The sequence below is a fragment of the Cololabis saira genome, chromosome 22 (assembly GCF_033807715.1).
Source record: "Cololabis saira isolate AMF1-May2022 chromosome 22, fColSai1.1, whole genome shotgun sequence".
Classification (NCBI taxonomy): domain Eukaryota; kingdom Metazoa; phylum Chordata; class Actinopteri; order Beloniformes; family Belonidae; genus Cololabis; species Cololabis saira.
In genome coordinates, this window is record NC_084608.1 from 24,846,673 (window position 1) to 24,865,417 (window position 18,745).

At 39.7% G+C, this 18,745-nt stretch overlaps 2 protein-coding genes across 2 annotated transcripts in view; both read right to left on the reverse strand.

The window, feature by feature from the left end:
- scrib (scribble planar cell polarity protein) overlaps positions 1–11,036 on the reverse strand; it is a 79,189-nt gene extending 68,153 nt beyond the window's left edge. The window contains exons 1-2 of the mRNA XM_061713617.1: positions 10,884–11,036; positions 10,046–10,636 (exon numbers count right to left, since the gene is read on the reverse strand). Of these exons, the coding sequence (XP_061569601.1) occupies positions 10,046–10,204 (159 nt within the window). The 5' untranslated portion in view covers positions 10,205–10,636; positions 10,884–11,036. The remainder of the gene's footprint in view (positions 1–10,045; positions 10,637–10,883) is intronic.
- Positions 11,037–16,159: 5,123 nt separating this feature from the next.
- LOC133423454 (uncharacterized) lies at positions 16,160–18,480 on the reverse strand. Its single transcript, XM_061713629.1, has 2 exons — positions 18,403–18,480; positions 16,160–17,393 (listed from the first exon to the last, which is right to left on the reverse strand). Exon 2 carries the CDS (start codon positions 17,369–17,371, stop codon positions 16,325–16,327), a length of 1,047 nt encoding a protein of 348 aa, XP_061569613.1. The 5' UTR covers positions 17,372–17,393; positions 18,403–18,480; the 3' UTR covers positions 16,160–16,324.
- Between the last annotated feature and the right edge of the window lie 265 nt (positions 18,481–18,745).

Below are 18,745 nucleotides of genomic sequence, written 5' to 3' on the forward strand. Positions count from 1 at the left end.
TTTTTAAAGCCATCTTGGATGACCTATCGCTCCACAGGGACATCGGCACCCTGACAGATTAGCCTCAAAGGGCCATTTGTGTGCAGACCTGTGTGGATCCAGAGCTCACGTACGATCAAACAGCATCGTCACAACGAAATGTCATACTTGAATTTATACTTCTCATATTTAGCACAAGCAGAGATGTCTTTTCAGTCTGTAATTTTGATATATCCTGTTGAAAATGCGCCAAATAAACACATTTAAACTCAGAACTGTCCTCAGAGAACAATAACCATCCATTCACTGAGAAATTAGCTCTTGGTCCTATGCAAGTGTGTTAATCAGAAAGCAAATAAGACTGTATTTTCAGGGTTTTTCCATACTTTGTTTAAGATTAAGGAGGCAAACTAAAAGCTTTCAATTTTTAAAAGATGAATTAACAAATATAAAAGTGTGGCTCTTATATTCAGCTTTGTCTTAAAAGGTACAAGCATGGAAAAGCTTTTAAGCAAAATCAACACATAAATATTGTGGTACAAAGAAAAAAAAAAAAGGTATAATCTTGCACATCTCGTCATGTGTACTTAATGTCTGCAGCAGACAGATCTGCACCCCTATCATAATGCAACAGCGGCCACAAACTCTCCCCTCCTGCAAACAGCTGCCACTGCCACCATAACCATCAATTATTCACTACAGTTTTGCCTCTATGTTTACCTCTGAGGTTTGAGACTCCGGCCAGAGTGCACAGGGGACTGGTGAGACAACTGCACACATGCTAGTCCAAATCATCGGGGGGTAAAGGATCATTTGATGAACACAGAGCTGTGGATTGAAAGTTAACAGAAGCACCCACAGTGACATCACAAGCTATACATGGTCTTTGTTGTTTCCTTACCCTCCATTTCAAGCAGATTTGCAAACAATAATTTTATTTATCTATTTAAAGGTTTAGTTATCAGGGACAATGCACATTAATAATACATTTAAACAAATGTCAAATATGCCAGAATTAGCCAAAAAGGCTATTTTGCATCTGCTGTCCCTGGACTAGTGTAAACTAAAATAGTCAACCTAAAAGAAAAAAAATCATTACTGTTATGAATTAATATTGCAAATATTGCAGCTCTCCAGGAGTGTCCAAACGTCATTTGTGTTATTCATTATATTGACAGTCAGATTACAAACGTTTTTAATTGAGTATCTGAAATGAGCAAATGCTTGGCATTTTGCTGATTCTTGCTTGTATAGATGCATCAAGAAGGGGGTGAAATCAATGGTGTTTGGTTGTGGCTTACAGCAGCAATTTCTTGGTTTCTTTTTTCTTCTGCAAGCAAAAAGAAATCCCTACTTGTGAGAACGAGCCCACTGTTTTTCTAAAAGAAGACTGTATGATACGTGGAGAAATTCATGACCACCATGCAGAATTATTATGGGGAATGGCCATTAGGTCCATGACCACTTCTACGCCTGCCGTTTTCCCATCTGACACGGCGTACCAGCCCTGACTCTGATGTTTCAATCAGATTAAGATTCAGATTGAGGCGACTTTATTAATTCTTTTGGGAGGTTCCCTCGGGAAAATGGACATCTCCATCTCACTCACTCAGCGCTGTCATATACAAGAACCAAGAAAGGAGAAATAAAACACCCCAAAAACCAACACCCATATAAAAGATATAATAATAGTTCAGAATTATATGAATAGTAGGTCTGTGTTGAAAAAAAAAATCGATTTTCCGATTCTAAATCGATTCTCATATTAATTCCTAAAAATGTCTAAAGATCGATTTATTTATTTTTTCTTCTTCATCACTGTTGCAATTTCTTTCTTTTTTGCACTTTAAATGGATATTGAAAGGCCTGTTTGAGTTATTTATTTCTTAGTTATTTCACAATAATTATTGTGAAATTATTATTTCACTAGTTATTTTACAGTCATATAATTCAGGGTACAGCTCAAAAAACATTTTAAATAACACTAAGCCAAATCAATATCGAATCGGATCGAATCATGATAATCGATTCTGAATATTAAGAATCGGAATCGAATCGATTCTTGACATTTGAATCGATACCCAGCCCTAATGAATAGAAAAGAAATTAAAAAAATTAAATAAAAATATATGTGCATATACGCATATCATCCATTCATGGATGGATGATGGAAAAATCAGAGTGTCAGAGAGCAGAGGATCAGTGAAGGTTCAGCTCGATTCTCCGATCACGTCCTTCCATGGAGTTGGCACAGGCCCTTTTTCTCCCGTTAATCCATCTCTAGCAAAAGAACCCCCCCCTCCTCCCATATCCACGATATACTCTCTTGCACTAACGCATGCACCTCCCATTACCCCTCTGTCCCACTGGTTTGACGGGTGGAGGGGGGGGTAAGCAGGCAGGATGTGAGACCAGCTGGTCATCAGCTCAGACAAAGAAAACCTGCTGAATGTGCTCTTGCATTATAAAGGCCCCTCACACTTCAGTTTCTTCATAAATGGGGTGATTTAAAAAAAAATACCTTTCCTTCTTGGCCCCAGATAGCTCAGTTTGTTAAGTGGACGTCCCATATTCAGGATGCATCGCAGGTTCGAATCCCGGCCTGTTGCTCTTTCTTTACAGAGTATCTCCCTCTACCAAACTTGCCTATCCAGCCACCTTCAAAATAAAGGCCACTAGAGCAACAAACATAACTAAAAATGAATAAAAACAGACAAAAAGACAACTTTCCTTCTGTTTTCTCACAGTCACCGCAGTTCGAGTGGGCCAATAACAAACCGAGGAGATCTTAGGCTAACTTGACACTTGAAAACAAACTTTGAAATCAATATTCTTATTAAAGAGTCGTTCTTCATGAGTCAAAAAGGCCAAAAACACCAAAAGCTCAAAAGAACAGAGGAACCAGTGGAATAACGTGGTTTCAATGCAGAGGTCAGTGGCAGGTGCAATTTATCTTATTAGACTAGTTCAGTTTGTGCCTGAGAGAAACTATAAAACTTTACAGTTTGTAGACACAAGTCAGTACATTTACATGCACTAAGAGGAAGTCTAATTATTGCCTTAGTCCGACTGATAAAGTTTTAAAAACCAGGTATAAACCTTAGTCCGGCTGTAGTTGAACCAAACTGGAGCTCTTGAAATCAAGCTACTAGTGTTGGTTCAACTCGAGCTGTTCCAGCAAGTGTATGCAAACCAGGGATAGCCGAGCGACTAATTGCCGAGGACTCCCCTTCCCGGAAGCAGCGAGAGCACGGAAGCAGGAACAACAACAGTCACGGCATGATGACAACAACACAGTAGCAGAAGAAGAGGAGGACTTTGCATGCATCCTACGTGCAACATGACCAGGCTTAGTGTGTACCAAATGTACAGAGCTGCTGCATCGTTGGCGTCCATGTCTTCGTCTTCTACGTCTGCTTCCAATCTGCTGCGCTTGTTTACTAATTGTTCCAACTAACCGGAAGAATGCTAACGCGAAAGACCGTGTAGCACCGCCTCGCATCGTGGAGTCGATCGCACCTCACTCAACGATTCAATTCTCTTCCCGCGCATATATGCTCAGATTTCTCGGAAACTCCATTTAAATCCTTAGCTAGATTGTCAGCAATAGCTTGATTTAGATGTGCATGTAACCGCACTGAGTGATATGTGTTTGCTCCAAATTATAGCACCAAACATTGCTTATGCTGCACTAAACCTTTACCCATAAATCCAAGCCGAGATGGATAAATAAGCTTGACTTACTAGGGTAAACAACATGAGACCAACACGTGTTCAGATAAGTAAAGGAGCCTGTCTGGGTTTCACTGGACCCTGGGAGAAAAAGCCACACAAGTGACTGAAATGAGAGGAAAGTGCTCAGATCTTTATCAGTGTGTTTATAAGTTTGAAAAAAAAGAGGCACAAAAGCAGATCTGGGTGAGGAAGTGCACAAAATGGCCTTTACACGAGGGTCAGCACTCCGGTGTTGAGGAGTTTTCATGGCCGGGTGAAGTGCCTTAATCTGCTCTTAAGTCACAGAACTTTTGGCGCGCACACACACAACCACACACACATACACACTAGTGCAGAGGATTAAAGAAGCTGCACCGTCATCTCTCCTAATTGCCATGTGCATATCCTTCCCCGTTGTTTAAAATAAATTATGTGCATGTCATCCTCCCAAGTGAGACAAGACTATACATTACTCTTGAATTATGTGCAATACTATATCAGGAATGGATGCATTTGTGCTTATCAAGGTTTTGGCTCTTGCCAGTCACAAGGATGGAAATCTGAAATACTTTTGAACTTCAGTTGTACCTAGATGGTCCTATGGGGTAATAATACTGCTGGAACATACATAAAACCTGTTTCGCAAAGCAGCATGCTGACACACCCTAGTTCAACAAGGGAAAAGCTAGGACAAAAAAAAAAGGTGGATTTCCTGGGTGAAGTGTATCTTTCAGAGCTCTGGTTTTGATCTGCTGGGTACTGCACCTGCAGTCCACCTGGTTCTTAAAAATAAAGACCCTCTTTTGTTTTACAGCCGTTTCAACTGATCTAAAACAAATCTTTAGAAAAAGATCATTTGAGCCTGGCCAGGGCTGGAGCGGAGTACAGAGAAGCACGGGGAGCTATGACACTGGATATTGGGAATGGGGAGGGAGGGGACCAGACCGCTGAATGGACCTCTTTGTAACCTGTCATGCGACTTGAGAAAGGCTAAAAAGATAATTCCCTTTTCCACAACATTATCTGTGAGGCAGGGCTAGTTGGTTAAAGAAGCAAAAAGAAATTGAATGCACCATGTGGAAAGCCGATAAGACACACACACACTGGCGCATGCGGTGCATACCTTTGACGTGAATGCTTTTACAGAGTAAAGGAAAGCCATAGGAATCTGTGATATCTATAAGGTGTTGGAAAAATAATAAAAGAAGGAAAATAGATGGACAAGACAGTATTACGAGGCAGAAGATGGAGGTATATATAACCATCAGCTCAGTAAGACATGGCGTTTTCAATAAATGCCAGATGTTACTTAAAAAACGTGACTAGTTTTAGTCCAGCTGTTTTCGTTATGAGATATGATTTGATCATTTTGGTTATAAAGTTGCAAAAAATCTGTCAAAATAACAGACCTCAGGTTCAAAACCATGTGAATGTGCCCGAGTTAGTCCCATCCACACATGTTGAGTCTGCAGGAATGCGCGTGAGTGGACAATTATTTCCTGCAAGTACAGTCAAAGTTCATCCTTTAAAAAAAGAATTCTGGCGAAATATTGGCATAAGGAAACAAGATTGAGGACTGTATTAACTGTGCAGACAGGAAGAGATTGTGATGCACGTGATGTCGGAAAACACTGTCTGACAAATACACTTAAAATGCATTAAAATTAACTGAAATCCCCACATACCTAAGTCCCCAATAAGCTAACACAGGGATGAATATATATCCTTTTATACCTTGAGCTGAACCTTATCTAAGATGCACTCCAAATAGTTTTAAACATTTTGTATAAAAGTAGTATGTGTTTATACAGTACAGACCAACATAATTTCGCCCCTAGCTGAAATTATTAGTCTAAAAAGTAAAAATAAGGTCAACAACTTGGTATTTAATCATTTATTACTACTTTTTAGAAGCTATATAGAAAACATATCTTGACCAGCTAAAACAAACCTGGAAATACTTCTGGAAAAAAAGCAGAAAAAACTTGGCGACAGGTCTGTCACCTCCTACTGCGTCCTGTCAACAAATAAGTTGGACTTTGACATCTAAATATAACGGTATCAACTGTTAATGCTGTAAAAAGGGACTATCTTATGTCATCTGTGGCATTTTTTGAGAACATAACTTACAAGTGCTTAAAATCAATATCTACCGCATCCAGAGATAACGACTGCAAAATAGTTTGTACTACTGAGAACGTTTACCTCAACATGAAGAGGATGGGGCCCTTGCACGATACAACGTTCATCACATCAGAGACAGAACGCTGCTCTGCAGATGGAGCAGCTGCTGCTGCTGTGCTTGCACGCATTTTCACAGATGCTTGCATCTTTTCATTTGCGTGCATGCAGCAATATGTATTTTGTCGCCTTTGCATTTAGTGAAGTCGGCTCAGATGTTAGGAATGCGGCTCTGAAGAATGCAGAATGTAAACACCCATGTGTTTAGCATCATCACCCAACGCTGGTAGCTTCGTCATCGTTTGCACTGCATGAGAATTCCTTTACTTATCTAAATACTACTACAACTGTTTAACACCGGCTCTTAATACCCATCTCAGTGTGCAATCAACAGTAAGCAGTAACATTTTGCCTGATGAATAAAAGTGAATGACTAAATGATGTTAAACGATATATCAAACACTTTAACAGGAGCCTGTGATCAGTGATTAAAGCACACGTCTGTGAGCAAACAGCAGCAAAACAAGCGACCTGTTCTGAACTGTTTAAGATTAGTTTTTGTGCAATCACCAAAGAGAGCCGGGATGCAGCATTAGCAGCTAAGGATTTATGAGCATATGGGGAATTCCTGACCACCTGCTACTTAAAAGGTTCTTTAAACCCCCTCAATACACATAAGTCATGCTTTATGTTGTTACGACTCCATGTAGTGTAATCAGTGCCTGGATAAAATTTTGCCTGACATCAAATAATCTTTAAATTCTCCTGTTTTGCCGTCCTAAAAAGGTTCCTGATGTAGAAAATGGAAACCTTACTGCGCAGAGCATACTTTGCAATAGGGGGGTGGTTGTCACTGCGAACTTAAGAAACTATGAGGACATCTAAATCTCCATCTGTTCCCCATGTTAAATCCCTACCAGCATGATCCACACCAATCCACACACAGCAAGACAAGCCTCCACACTTAATGCCTGTTTCTTTCTCTGTTATTTTTGCACACACACAAAAAAACAACATTTATAACCTTTGAAGCAATTTAACAGTGATAGAAACAATATGATGGTGTATTATTTAAACGTGTTACAACACACCTCTGACTGAAACTATCCCTGCAGGACTGGTCAGTGTGGAAGAGAAAGTTTGAAGGTGTCACCTCTGAGCCGATTATTCTCCATCTATAGCATATGTTGTACATTGAGGTGCAGTCAACAAGCGTGCTAAACTGCTCCAAACTGATGGATTACAAGCTTGTTTACAGACACCTGAGATGAACCGAAGAGCAGGACAAACACCCGTCAATGTTAGACCGACAGGAACTGACGGATGATAGCTAAAGACTGACAAGTATGTTGGTGGACAGGTCCCTGAGTGGAACACATAGTGACAGCAAAGGGGCACCACAAATGTGTACAGGCATTCGGGCGATTAGTTGTGAGGTCATAATGGTAATGCCGTTCATTGTACAGTCAGCGCTCTTGCTCTGAACTCTGCATGGGCCTGACCTCTCACACTGCTTCCTCACTGAAGCCCTGCTGACTCTGAGGACCAGAGAGGTCCCATGCGCTTTGTGTCTGCACGCTACGCATTTACTGCAACCACACGAGACATTCTGTCACCATGCATTTATGTCTCCCGGTTGAAGCCAGCGCCACACAAAGAGACTGTTGTCGGTTAGCTGTCTGGCCTGGAGTATTCGGGCGCATCTGTCTGTATTTCAGGGAGCACGCACCAGGTACATTGTGGGAGTCCAACAAGTATGAATCTGTATGGTTTTCCACCTGCTGGTGTGTCTAATTAGCACGGAAAGATCCCATTAATGACAGTTAGGAACAACTAGGACAACTATTACGCAAATACACAATACTGATTCTAGTCTACGGTGTAGGTGTAAGGCTTTATATTAAGCAGGCGTTGCAAGCTCATGTGCTCGAGTAAGAGCATCCTTCATCAAAATGCAGAAAAATAGAAGTCATTACACTGATAAATCTGTACTCGCTGCCAAAGCCCCAGACAAACGTGCTCTTTTGTTATTTTTTCCCCAAAGGCAGCCATGTGCCAACACTTCAGCCTCTGCTGACCTTAAAGTGTTAACGGTCTTCTCTGGCAAACACGCCACCTTTCTCTGTCACCACTTAGCTCCAGCGACGAAATGTGAAAGACTGACAGTGTATAAAACCGGCCACTGCGTTCATTCAAGCGCCCAGCCAGATAAAAATCACAGCCACTGCATTGTCCTCGAAATGAACAATGCCTTGAACTAAATAAAACAAGAGTTCTGTTCCCCGGGTCTGGGGAGCATTGGTGGGGGAAACAGACAAACAACAATCCTCCTTCCCTTAAAATAAACTGCAAAGGGAACTTTTGTCATATTTCAAATTGTAGGGGTGTGGGTGGGGACAGCTTTGCACGTCATTCCACACATGCCTTCCTACACTGAATTCAGTCTCACTAACCGCTGTTGCCACTGCTACAAGCAACATGTTCTATACCAGCTGTTTAGGCCCGGGCTGGTGTATCTAAACAAGCATCTTACTCACCCTGGAGTCAGAGAAGCCCTACACCTAACTGACAATAACATGACGATTTCTTAACAATTCACTTATTTTCTCTCAAAGCTGTAATCAAAGATATAACCCGAGTCCAACCTGACTATTAGAAACAGCTGCATGCTTAAATATGTGGAAGATTAGACCCATTTACTGTGTAATACATGATGGTGATACAACACTGCAGGGGGTGAATGGTCAGACTTTCATCCCAGCAAGGAAGAACCTGATGAGGGAGTTTCTGGACATCTGATTGAAGCTGATGTCCTGCTTACGTCACCTGGAAACTGACCTTTGCTGTTTCAAACAGGTGAATGTAACTCAACTGTCAGGGAAGTGGTGCAAGGTGAGTGTGGCCCCCATTTCACTCACAGGTGACTCGGGGGAGAAACAAAATACTTGCATGCATGTGGCCCCCATTTCACTCACAGGTGACTTGGGGGGGGGCAATACCTGCAACATTTGCACCAGAAGGGAGTCTCCAACAGATTAAAAACCTAAAAACCAAAAATTTAACGAATCCATCTCACATTTCCCTCAGAGGTGACTTGGGGAAAAAACAATACTTGCAAAATTTGCACCAGAAGGGAATCTTCAACAGATTACAAACCAAAAGTCTGAATGAATCCTTCCCACATTTCACTCAGAGGTGACTTGGGGAGGGAAAAAACAATACTTGCATGCATGTGTCCCCCATTTCCCTCAGAGATGACTTGGGGAAGAAAACAAAATACTTGCATGCATGTGGCCCCCATTTTACTCAGAGGTCATTTGGGAGGGGGGGTACTTGCAAAATTTGCACCAGAAGGGAGTCTTCACAGACTATAAAGCAAAAATCTGACACAAAAATGTAATGAATCCATCCCACATTTCACTCAGAGGTGACTTGGGGAGGGAAGAAAACAATACTTGCATGCATGTGTGCACCATTTCCCTCAGAGGTGACTTGGGGAGGGGGGGGACAATACCTGCAAAATTTGCACCAGAAGGGAATCTTCAACAGATTACAAACCAAAAATCTGAATGAATCCTTCCAACATTTGCCTCAGACGTGACTTGGGGAAGGAAAAAAACAATACTTGCATGCATGTGGCCCCCATTTCCCTCAGAGGTGATTTGGGGAAAAAACAATACTTGCATGCATGTGGCCCCCATTTCCCTCAGAGGTGACTTGAGGGGGGGATACTTGCAAAATTTTCACCAGAAGGGAGTCTTCACAGATTATAAAGCAAAAATCTGACACAGAAATGTAATGAATCCATCCCACATTCCCTTGGGGAGGGAAAAAACAATACTTGCATGCATGTGGCCCCCATTTTACTCAGAGGTCAGTTGGGGAGGGGGGGATACTTGCAAAATTTGCACCAGAAGGGAGTCTTCACAGATTATAAAGCAAAAATCTGACACAAAAATGTAACGAACATTTCACTCAGAGGTGACTTGGGGAAGAAAACAAAATACTTGCATGCATGTGTCCCCCATTTTACTCAGAGGTGACTTGGGGAGGGAAAAAACAATACTTGCATCCATGTTTGGGGGTTAGGGAAAACAAAATACGTGCATGCATGTGTCCCCCATTTCCCTCAGAGCTGACTTGAGGAGGGGGGAAAACAACCCTTGCATACCTTTGGCAGCTCTTTGAGTTGGTTGGCATCCAGAAGAAGTTCCTCCAGACTCCGGCTGTAGCGGAATATCTCATCGGGGACCGCCTGCAGGTTACAGTGCCGCTTGTCCACCGACTCGACGTGGCGGTTGCAGCGCCAGAGGGGGATACACTTCAGCATGTCCGGCCGCCGTGCAGGGGGTGGGGGGGTCAGGTGGCCGCTGCCGCTGCTGAAAACATTGAGTGAGGAGGCTCACTCAATGTGCAAAAGTGTATTCCTTGCAGACAAGGGGAGGCCGAAATCCACTTAGAGGTGCAGAAATAATCCCCTCTGATCTGTTACTGATATTCCAAATCACAGGTGGGATGGGGGTTTTGTTTAAAATGATGGTCAGGTTCGTTGTGGTGTCATCCAGGCCGGGATTAAAGAAGCAGCATGAACTGATCCAGGTCCAGCTCGGCTGGAGTCTCCCCCCGTCGTCCTCTGCAGTGGAGCCGCGTTAGCTCGCCTCTGCTACCGCCTCCTCCTCCCCCAGAACCGGCCCCGACCTCCGCACACACTCCACAGTCATCAGCTGACGCCAAACAGCTCGTATCCCGGTGGTGATAACCCCTGAATGTGGAGAGAGAGAGGAGGGTGTGCTCATTAGCAGGCTAGTCTCAGTTAAGGCTAAATTATCGACGCGTACCCTACGCCGTAAGGTACGCGGCGACGCGCACCGCAGCTCTGCGTTGGTGTAACGCGGGACCATAAATCAGCCTTTAGCCGCACCGTAGTCGTGGGTGACTGACCCGTCTTTGTGCTCTAGTGCTGGTTTAGAGAAATATTCATCTAAAAAACACCAGGAAATGGTTTATACCTGCGGGATTCCAGAAGTTATGGAGGAAAAAGTAAAACAAAACAAGAGAGAGTTGGTCTTCCTTGGATCCGGCGGGGAGAGAGGAGCTCCGGAGACAGCCGCGCTTTACCGCCCCCGTTGAGCTGAGGCAGCCGGGCTGGTGTGAGGGGGGCTGGGCTGCACTCGAGCTGGAGCGCCGCCGCTCTGCGGCGCTGCCTGCGCGGAGGCCACGGCCGGCTCGCTGGCGCCACCTAGCGGCGGGTCCCGGGAACTACAACGGAGCCATAGATTTATTTTTTTCTTCTTCTTTATTGAACACAATAAAACAACATAGAACCAGAGGTGTCAAAAGTATTCACATTCATTACTCAGGTAGAAGTATAGATACTAGAGTTTAAAAATACTTGTGTGAAGTATCAACTCAAGTTTTTTACTCAAGTAAAAGTATAAAAGTACTGGTTTCAAAACTACTTAAAGTATAAAAGTAAAAGTAATGCAAGGGGGAAAAAAGCCATTAAGGACAAAAGCCATTGAAAATGAATGCATCTTAGTATAATGCAAATATATTAAAGAACCATATATGTGTACTATTGAGCATTAACGTGTGTTTCAGAGAGCAGGAGATTTGATGACTAGTTGCTTATAAGTACTGTAATGGTGCAAAAAGTCAAACTTCAGAGGCATGTTATAATTTATCCTAACCTTTATTGGAATTTACATCCAAGTTTAGTTGCAGGAATCTGAGGGCAACGGATGTAAGAACAAAACTGGACATGAACATCTGAGCCACAACCACAACCAAATTCACTCTATCCGGATGGAGCAATTTAACTGGATAGTTTTTTTTTAAAGGCCGAAATGAAATAGAGTAACGAGGCTGTTTTTAAAATGTAAGGAGTAAAAAGTACAGATAATTGCGTGAAAATGTAAGGAGTAAAAGTAAAAAGTCGTCTGAAAAATAATTACTCCAGTGAAGTATAGATAACCAAAACTTCTACTTAAGTAAGGTAACAAAGTATTTGTACTTCGTTACTTGACACCTCTGCATAGAACAGTAATTAAACATCTTCTCATATGGGTTATTGGATAAGAAATGTAACAACAAGTTTATAAGTGCTGTCTTTTAGTCAAGATCATTTAACGACTATCACAGAGGTTTATATTCTGACACTTCACAGTCTTTAAGTTTGTCTACATTAGAAAAAGCCCACTCAAATTATATCAAATGGCCCTTTCCCCCAAAGTCAAGGAGACTCATTTTAAATTGATTAATAAAATGTATCCAACCGCTGAATTCTTGAGATATAGATTTAAATTTGAAGTTGACCCCTGGGTTTTTTGCAATGAATCAAGAATCACTTGATCACTTGTTTTTATTGTGTCCTGTCTCAAAAAATCTTTGGCATGAAATTAGAAATAGGCTATCTTTAAAAATGACATTCCAAATTTAGAAATCGTTAACATTATTTTTTATATAGATACTATTGACAAATCAGTGTCCTTCTTGGTTAATGTCATTCTCTTACTGGCTAAATACCACATACATTGATGTAAGTGGAGAAAAAATGAAGCCCTCTTTCCATTTTTTTTATAAATTATTTCAAAAGTTTTTTTGTTTCTTTAAAATATATTAAGTCAAATAACTCTGCAAAAAAAATATTAACCGATATATCAAAGTATCTTTTATTTTAAGTCTCTTTCTTAAATGTCGATGCTATTTGCTTTAAAATGCCTTACTGTTCCTTTGTATTAACTTTACTTGTCTATCTTATTTTTGTTTATATGTCGCTTGTTCATAAAACCTCCAAGATGTTCTTTCTTCTTATATTTCCTCTACTAGCAGTTTTGTATAAAGTGTGTTTTTCTTGTTTAAAAAATTGTGTTCAATAAAAAAAAGAAAAAAAAACATCTTCTCGTAAGGATGATAGTATACTTATATATAGAGGTATATAGAAAAACAATTAACTATATATTGAAATAAAAGACAAACAGGGGTTTTTATAAAGTGCAAACTATAACAGTATCACAGTATTTAAGATCAGGCAAACTAAAGTGCCAAAAAGAGGAGCAAGGACTGAGGCATGCATCAAAAAAGCAGAAAACAAGATATGTTTTCACAAATCTTTTTAGACATTTTGTTGGAGTTTATTTTTCTTAGGGATAAGAAGAATAATTTAGAATAATTTAATAAAACAATCAAAGGAGGGTTTGCTATTCCTCCACTTACTACAATGAATATGATACTTACCTACTTACTTACTTAATAATAATACGTTTAAGTTCATTTTTTCTTAAATTTGTCTAAATAAGCAAATACTTGTTGTCCCTTATTAGAAAATATAAGCCATATTCTTATTTCTTTTTGCTTTTTTTATATTTTAAATACAGTTATGTCATGTAGCACTGTACGCCAAAACATAGCTGTTAAGTCTTCCGTTTTGGCCGGGAAACTACCGTATTTTACCCCTCTTTCCCCCCGTCTTCCCGTATTAGTATTTTCCCGTAAATTTCCAATTTTTATATTATAATAATTTTTAAACTGCAAACTTAATTGTTACTAGTCTCGCGAGAACTGCCACCTGCTGAAGCCTGGGTGGCAGTTCTCGCGAGAACAACGGAAAAAACTCGGAACAACAAATTAGAGATGGATGGATAAAACAAGAGAGAAGATATTTCTGACAAAAAAGAAGACTTGGTATAAATATCTCTAAAAATGGGAAACTGAATTTACTTTCCTAAAGAGGAGATACAGAAACATGCGTCAGTCAGTGAATGCCAGAGAGCCACATGAGTGAAAATGACAAATTTCAAGAAAATGTAAATGTTTCACTTGAAGACAATCAATGTGTATATTAACTGAAAATATTTAAAACAAATAAATGTGCTTTAATCCACTTTTGTGTTTTTATTTAGGCTCTATTATCGGAATGTCCACAGCATTTCAGTCAACAAAGATAGGCGTATCAGCTTCTGAGCACATAATTGTAGTTTGTAAGTGGTTGACAGGTAGTTATTTTAGATTTCTCGTAAATCTGTAAATTATGTAAGGTACTGGGCCTCGGTTGGGCTGGTGGGACAGCAGCGGAAAATTTCCCTCCCAAAATTTCAATCCCAAACTTGACAGGTATGCACTGAACCCAGATTTAAAGTAATAAGTAACAGTAATAGACAAATGGCTCTTATTAATATATATATTAATACAGAGCCGCCGCAAGGGGTGTGCGAACCGTGCGATCGCACGGGGCCTCGCGCCCCAAGGGGCCTCGCGCTATGGGCCGTTTTTGAAAAAAAAAAAAAAAAAAAAATTTTTTTTTTTTTTTTTCGTTTTTTTTTTTCGTTTTTTCCCTTATAAATAACAACAGTCACATTCCATTACAGACCTAAATGTGTACTAGTCTGTGCATATCAATAAAATATATGTGCAATGATGCGCGTGTCTGTTGTTCAATACAAATGTGTCAGACCAAGCGCATTGACACAAGCTGCTCTGATCCAGACGGGTGGAGTTGGAACAAACTGTCACACAATGTCGAGAGAACGAGACAGAATCAGGAAATTTCCATCAGGGGATGAAAAAAGAAAAAAACTAAAGAAAATGGAAGTGTTTAATGCCTCTCTGAAAGGCTCGTTTGATAAATTTGTTAGAAAAATCACCAATCCGCCCGGGTCTCAAGCAGCCGTGGGGCCCCCCGTCGAGGCAAGTCAAATGATGATGAGGCAGGGGAAGGTATCCAGTATTTTGCTAATTGGAGAGTTAAAATTGCGCATTTAGACACCCGATCCGACCCGAAAAAACCAAAAATTTCGCGCGCGCTCGCTACGCTCACGCGCGAGGGGCCCCCCCAAGCGATTTCGCACAGGGCCTCGCAAAACTCCCAGACGGCTCTGTATTAATATATACAATTTAAAAGTTAAAGTTGCAGCAGTATGAGGTAGTCATTGTTATTGAAAGGTGCATTGTTACAGCATATGATTGTGGTTATTATTATTATTGCAGTGGTTGATAATTCTGAGACTCTGAGTGTTGAGAGTTCATCAGAGCAACGTTTAAGACAGTAAGAGTTTAAGTTTTTTTTTATTAAATTTGTTTGAATAAGCAAATACGTTTAGTCTCTTGTTAGAAAATATAAGCCATATTCTTATTTTTTTTGCTTTTCTGATATTTTAAATAAAGTTATGTCCATATTCAGTGTGAAAGGGAGATAAAACGGCGCATGTAACCATGAATCTTCATTAAAACCTAAACCAAACATTTTCATTATTTGTACACATAACTTAGGAACTCTTTAATATCATTTATTTACTTCTTTTTACTTTACTATTTATTTACTTCTTCTTATACCTTTAAGCTAAAGAAGTCGGTTTTGTCTATTACATGATCTCTTAATCGTTACCTTCTTTAACCACTTGCTGTCTAGTATATAAAATACACAATTTCTTTTAAAGTGTGTATTATATACTGAAATTAAAAACACTCAATTCTCTATCACCTTTCTAGTGAATGTTTTTTTGTATACCTGAATACAATAGGTAATAAAATTTTTTTTTAAGAATTTGAGTTGTATGCATCTATTTTTTGTTTTAATTCTGGTGTTGGCGCAGGTTTCAGAAAACAATGAATCAGATAACTTACAGGTTAACATGACTGAAAACACAACTATTATTAATAAAAAAATAACCTTTATGTGGGCAGATCCCTGCTTATCGATTACTAGGATCTCTTGGGAGCCTATTGCAGATTGATACCCGACAGGTCAGCAGTCCCTCGCAGTGCCAAATACTTCCCAATTCCTTTTCTCTATATGCATCTTGCATAACAAAATGTATTTAAATTTAATTCATAAACTCCTCTTTACCAAAATTACACATGAACAATGAAACATTTTCTGCTAACAAAATTTGTACAGAAGAAACCTCTCTGATCAATGGGATATATATATATCTTAACATGTTTGTATGTCATCTACTTTTTGTTATCATCAAAGTGTCTTCTTTCAGAATTTGTCAGGTGCCAACCTGAAATCATCTCCCAAAGGCTTTATTTTTTATCCTTGTACTGCGAACCCCGACCAGAAAACTCTAAACACCGACATAGTATGTGGTGCAACTTTTGTCCTAAACAACTTACAGAGACAAATTAATACATTTTCCAAGCCAACTCTGATAGGCCATCACGTAGCAACCACCTTTAAGACCCTAGCAACCACCCTAGCAACCACCCTAGCAACCGCCTCTGTAAGTTGTTTAGGACAAAAGTTACACCACATTGTAGAGACAAATGAATATATTTACCCAGGCAACTCTGTTAAAATGAACACAATAAAATAATTGTTTATTACATTTTACTACACACTGACTGTTTAAAACAAAAATCGTAAATAAAAAGGCAAAAAATGTGTGTAGGATGCAGTTAACTTGTGACTAATCGTCAAATTCGCCATCACTGAGGAGATCTTCTATCTCTATTTCTTCCCAAGTTTGTAGGCACATACTACAGCTTCATCTACTGTGATGCTCGAACTGTATATGAGGGTAATCTCAATACAGCCATGTTGTGGCACCTTGGAGAATGTGAGGTCACGTGAGATGTCTTTGTCTTTTTTCAGTCGTTTTGCCAATTTCTCACTGCGGTATTTGGGATTAGGGAAACCTTCACTTTCCAATGTCTCGATGTACATCTTGCAGAGGTATCTTAGCTGGACAACCTCTTTGCCTCTGATCACATTGGTAAGAATGTAGTCTTTTACCACACCATAGGATTTGTTATGTGCTGCCATCTTCTGGGCCTCCAGGCTGTCGATGTTGTCTGCTGCCTTCTCAGCTCTCTGCTTTCCTCGCAAATGGTTTCGCCAAACTGTGTTGAAGAGGTTCCTGCATGACTGATGATACTTTGCTTCCATCGCAAAGAGGTCCTTGCCCTGCACTTTGCGATAAAGTGCATCCTTCTTCAATTCCTGTGCCCTGGGTTCAACAACTTTCCAGGCAGGCTCCTTGTGTTTCCAACTCTGAAACTTAGTAAGCTCTTGAAACTTGCCCTTGTACTTTGTTTCAGTTTTTTCACAGAAAATACACTCATTGGGAAACAAGAAGGAACAACGAGCTCCAAACTGACTTGGAAGAGATTTCAGATTGCTGAGGGAATCCCTTACAGACAATGATGGTTCAGCCTTTGATACTTGCAACCGAGATAATTTCCCTGTGAAGCATGTATAGCAGTTTTGATGATATCCAGTTGTTGCCAAATCCAAGCCATCTAGTGTTGATGGGATCTGGTCACAAATACCTGTCATGCGGTATGGTGAACTGGATGGTTCCTTGAGTCTCATATCCCTAATTCTGTGTAGATATGATAGCTTCTCGCTTTGTTCCCCACGGCATGCATCAAGAGATACAAATTTGCCATAATTCAGAAGATTTGAGGAATGTACAATACATGTTGATGAACAAATTCTCTTCGGAGACACGTCCTCATTGACAGAGTGTTTTCTTTTCTTTGCAGGTTTTCCCATGGTTATGTTTGAAGTTGCGCTCCTGAAAATTTTAACAAAAACATTAATGATTGATCATCTTTAATTAATTGTATTTATTTATTTTGATTAAGTCTGTATCTTTGATTCACTATTGTGCTGTATATGGACCTTGTTTTGTCTGTAAAAAAAACTACTACTATTAGCTGTAGGGTTGCCACCTTTCAGAAATAGAAATAAGGGACGCCCCAATTTCAGCAGCACAGACGATAAAAAAAGGGACGTCCCCAAAACTTCTAAACTATATAGAAATATATATATTTTATGCGAAAAAAACAAAATGCTTTGATTTCAAGTTTAAAATGCTTTAATAGCATTGAACTTGCATGACTGTACAGACAGCCAACCATATAGCAGCTGAAATAGCCTCCTATGCTATGTTTGTGTAAAAGTATGGTAATATATGGAAATATATAGTGTAAAAGTTAATTTATTTCAATACTTCAACTGAAAAGGTGAAACTAATATATTGCATAGTTTCATTACATGCAAAGCAATATATGTTAAACCTTTATTTGTTATAATTTTGATGATTGAATTGTTTATTGATTTCATAAAATATTCTAATTTTTTTAGATTTTTTATTTGGGCTTTTCATAAACTGAGCCATAATCACCAAAATTATAACAGATAAAGGCTTGAAATATCTCACTTTGAATGAATGGAAATAATTCATTTGTTTCACCTTAAGTTGAATTTACTACGAATAAAGTTTTGCAATATATTCACATTTTCCGACCTTCACCTGTATATTATGACATAGATAAATAAGAGCATAATATATGTCCTTATTGGTTCAATACGGAACGCAACTTTTAATTCCCAATTACGGAACAATTCCGTATTTCAAGGGACGGGTGGCAAGCCTAATTAGCTACTAGCAACTTGGCTAACTAGCTAGCTACTAACACAAGCTAACATTTAATACAGATGAATTTTCTGCTCATTTTGATTACTGTTCAGAAAGAATGTGTAGTTATAACTGACAAATTAATGTTATGTCAAATACTTACTAAAATGTTCTCCAGTGTGCTGAAATTGTCCCAAAAGAGAGAGAGAGCAGTGGGAGCCTACGATGTCGATGTACCAACTGCCAAATTCAAAAAACCCAAACATTCTAAACATGCGGTTGCTAGGGTGGTTGCTACGTGATGGCCTATCAGAGTTGGCTTGGAAAATGTATTAATTTGTCTCTGTAAGTTCTTTAGGACAAAAGTTGCACCACATACTATGTCGGTGTTTAGAGTTTTCTGGTCGGGGTTCGCAGTACAAGGATAAAAAATAAAGCCTTTGGGAGATGATTTCAGGTTGGCACCTGACAAATTCTGAAAGAAGACACTTTGATGATAAAAAGTA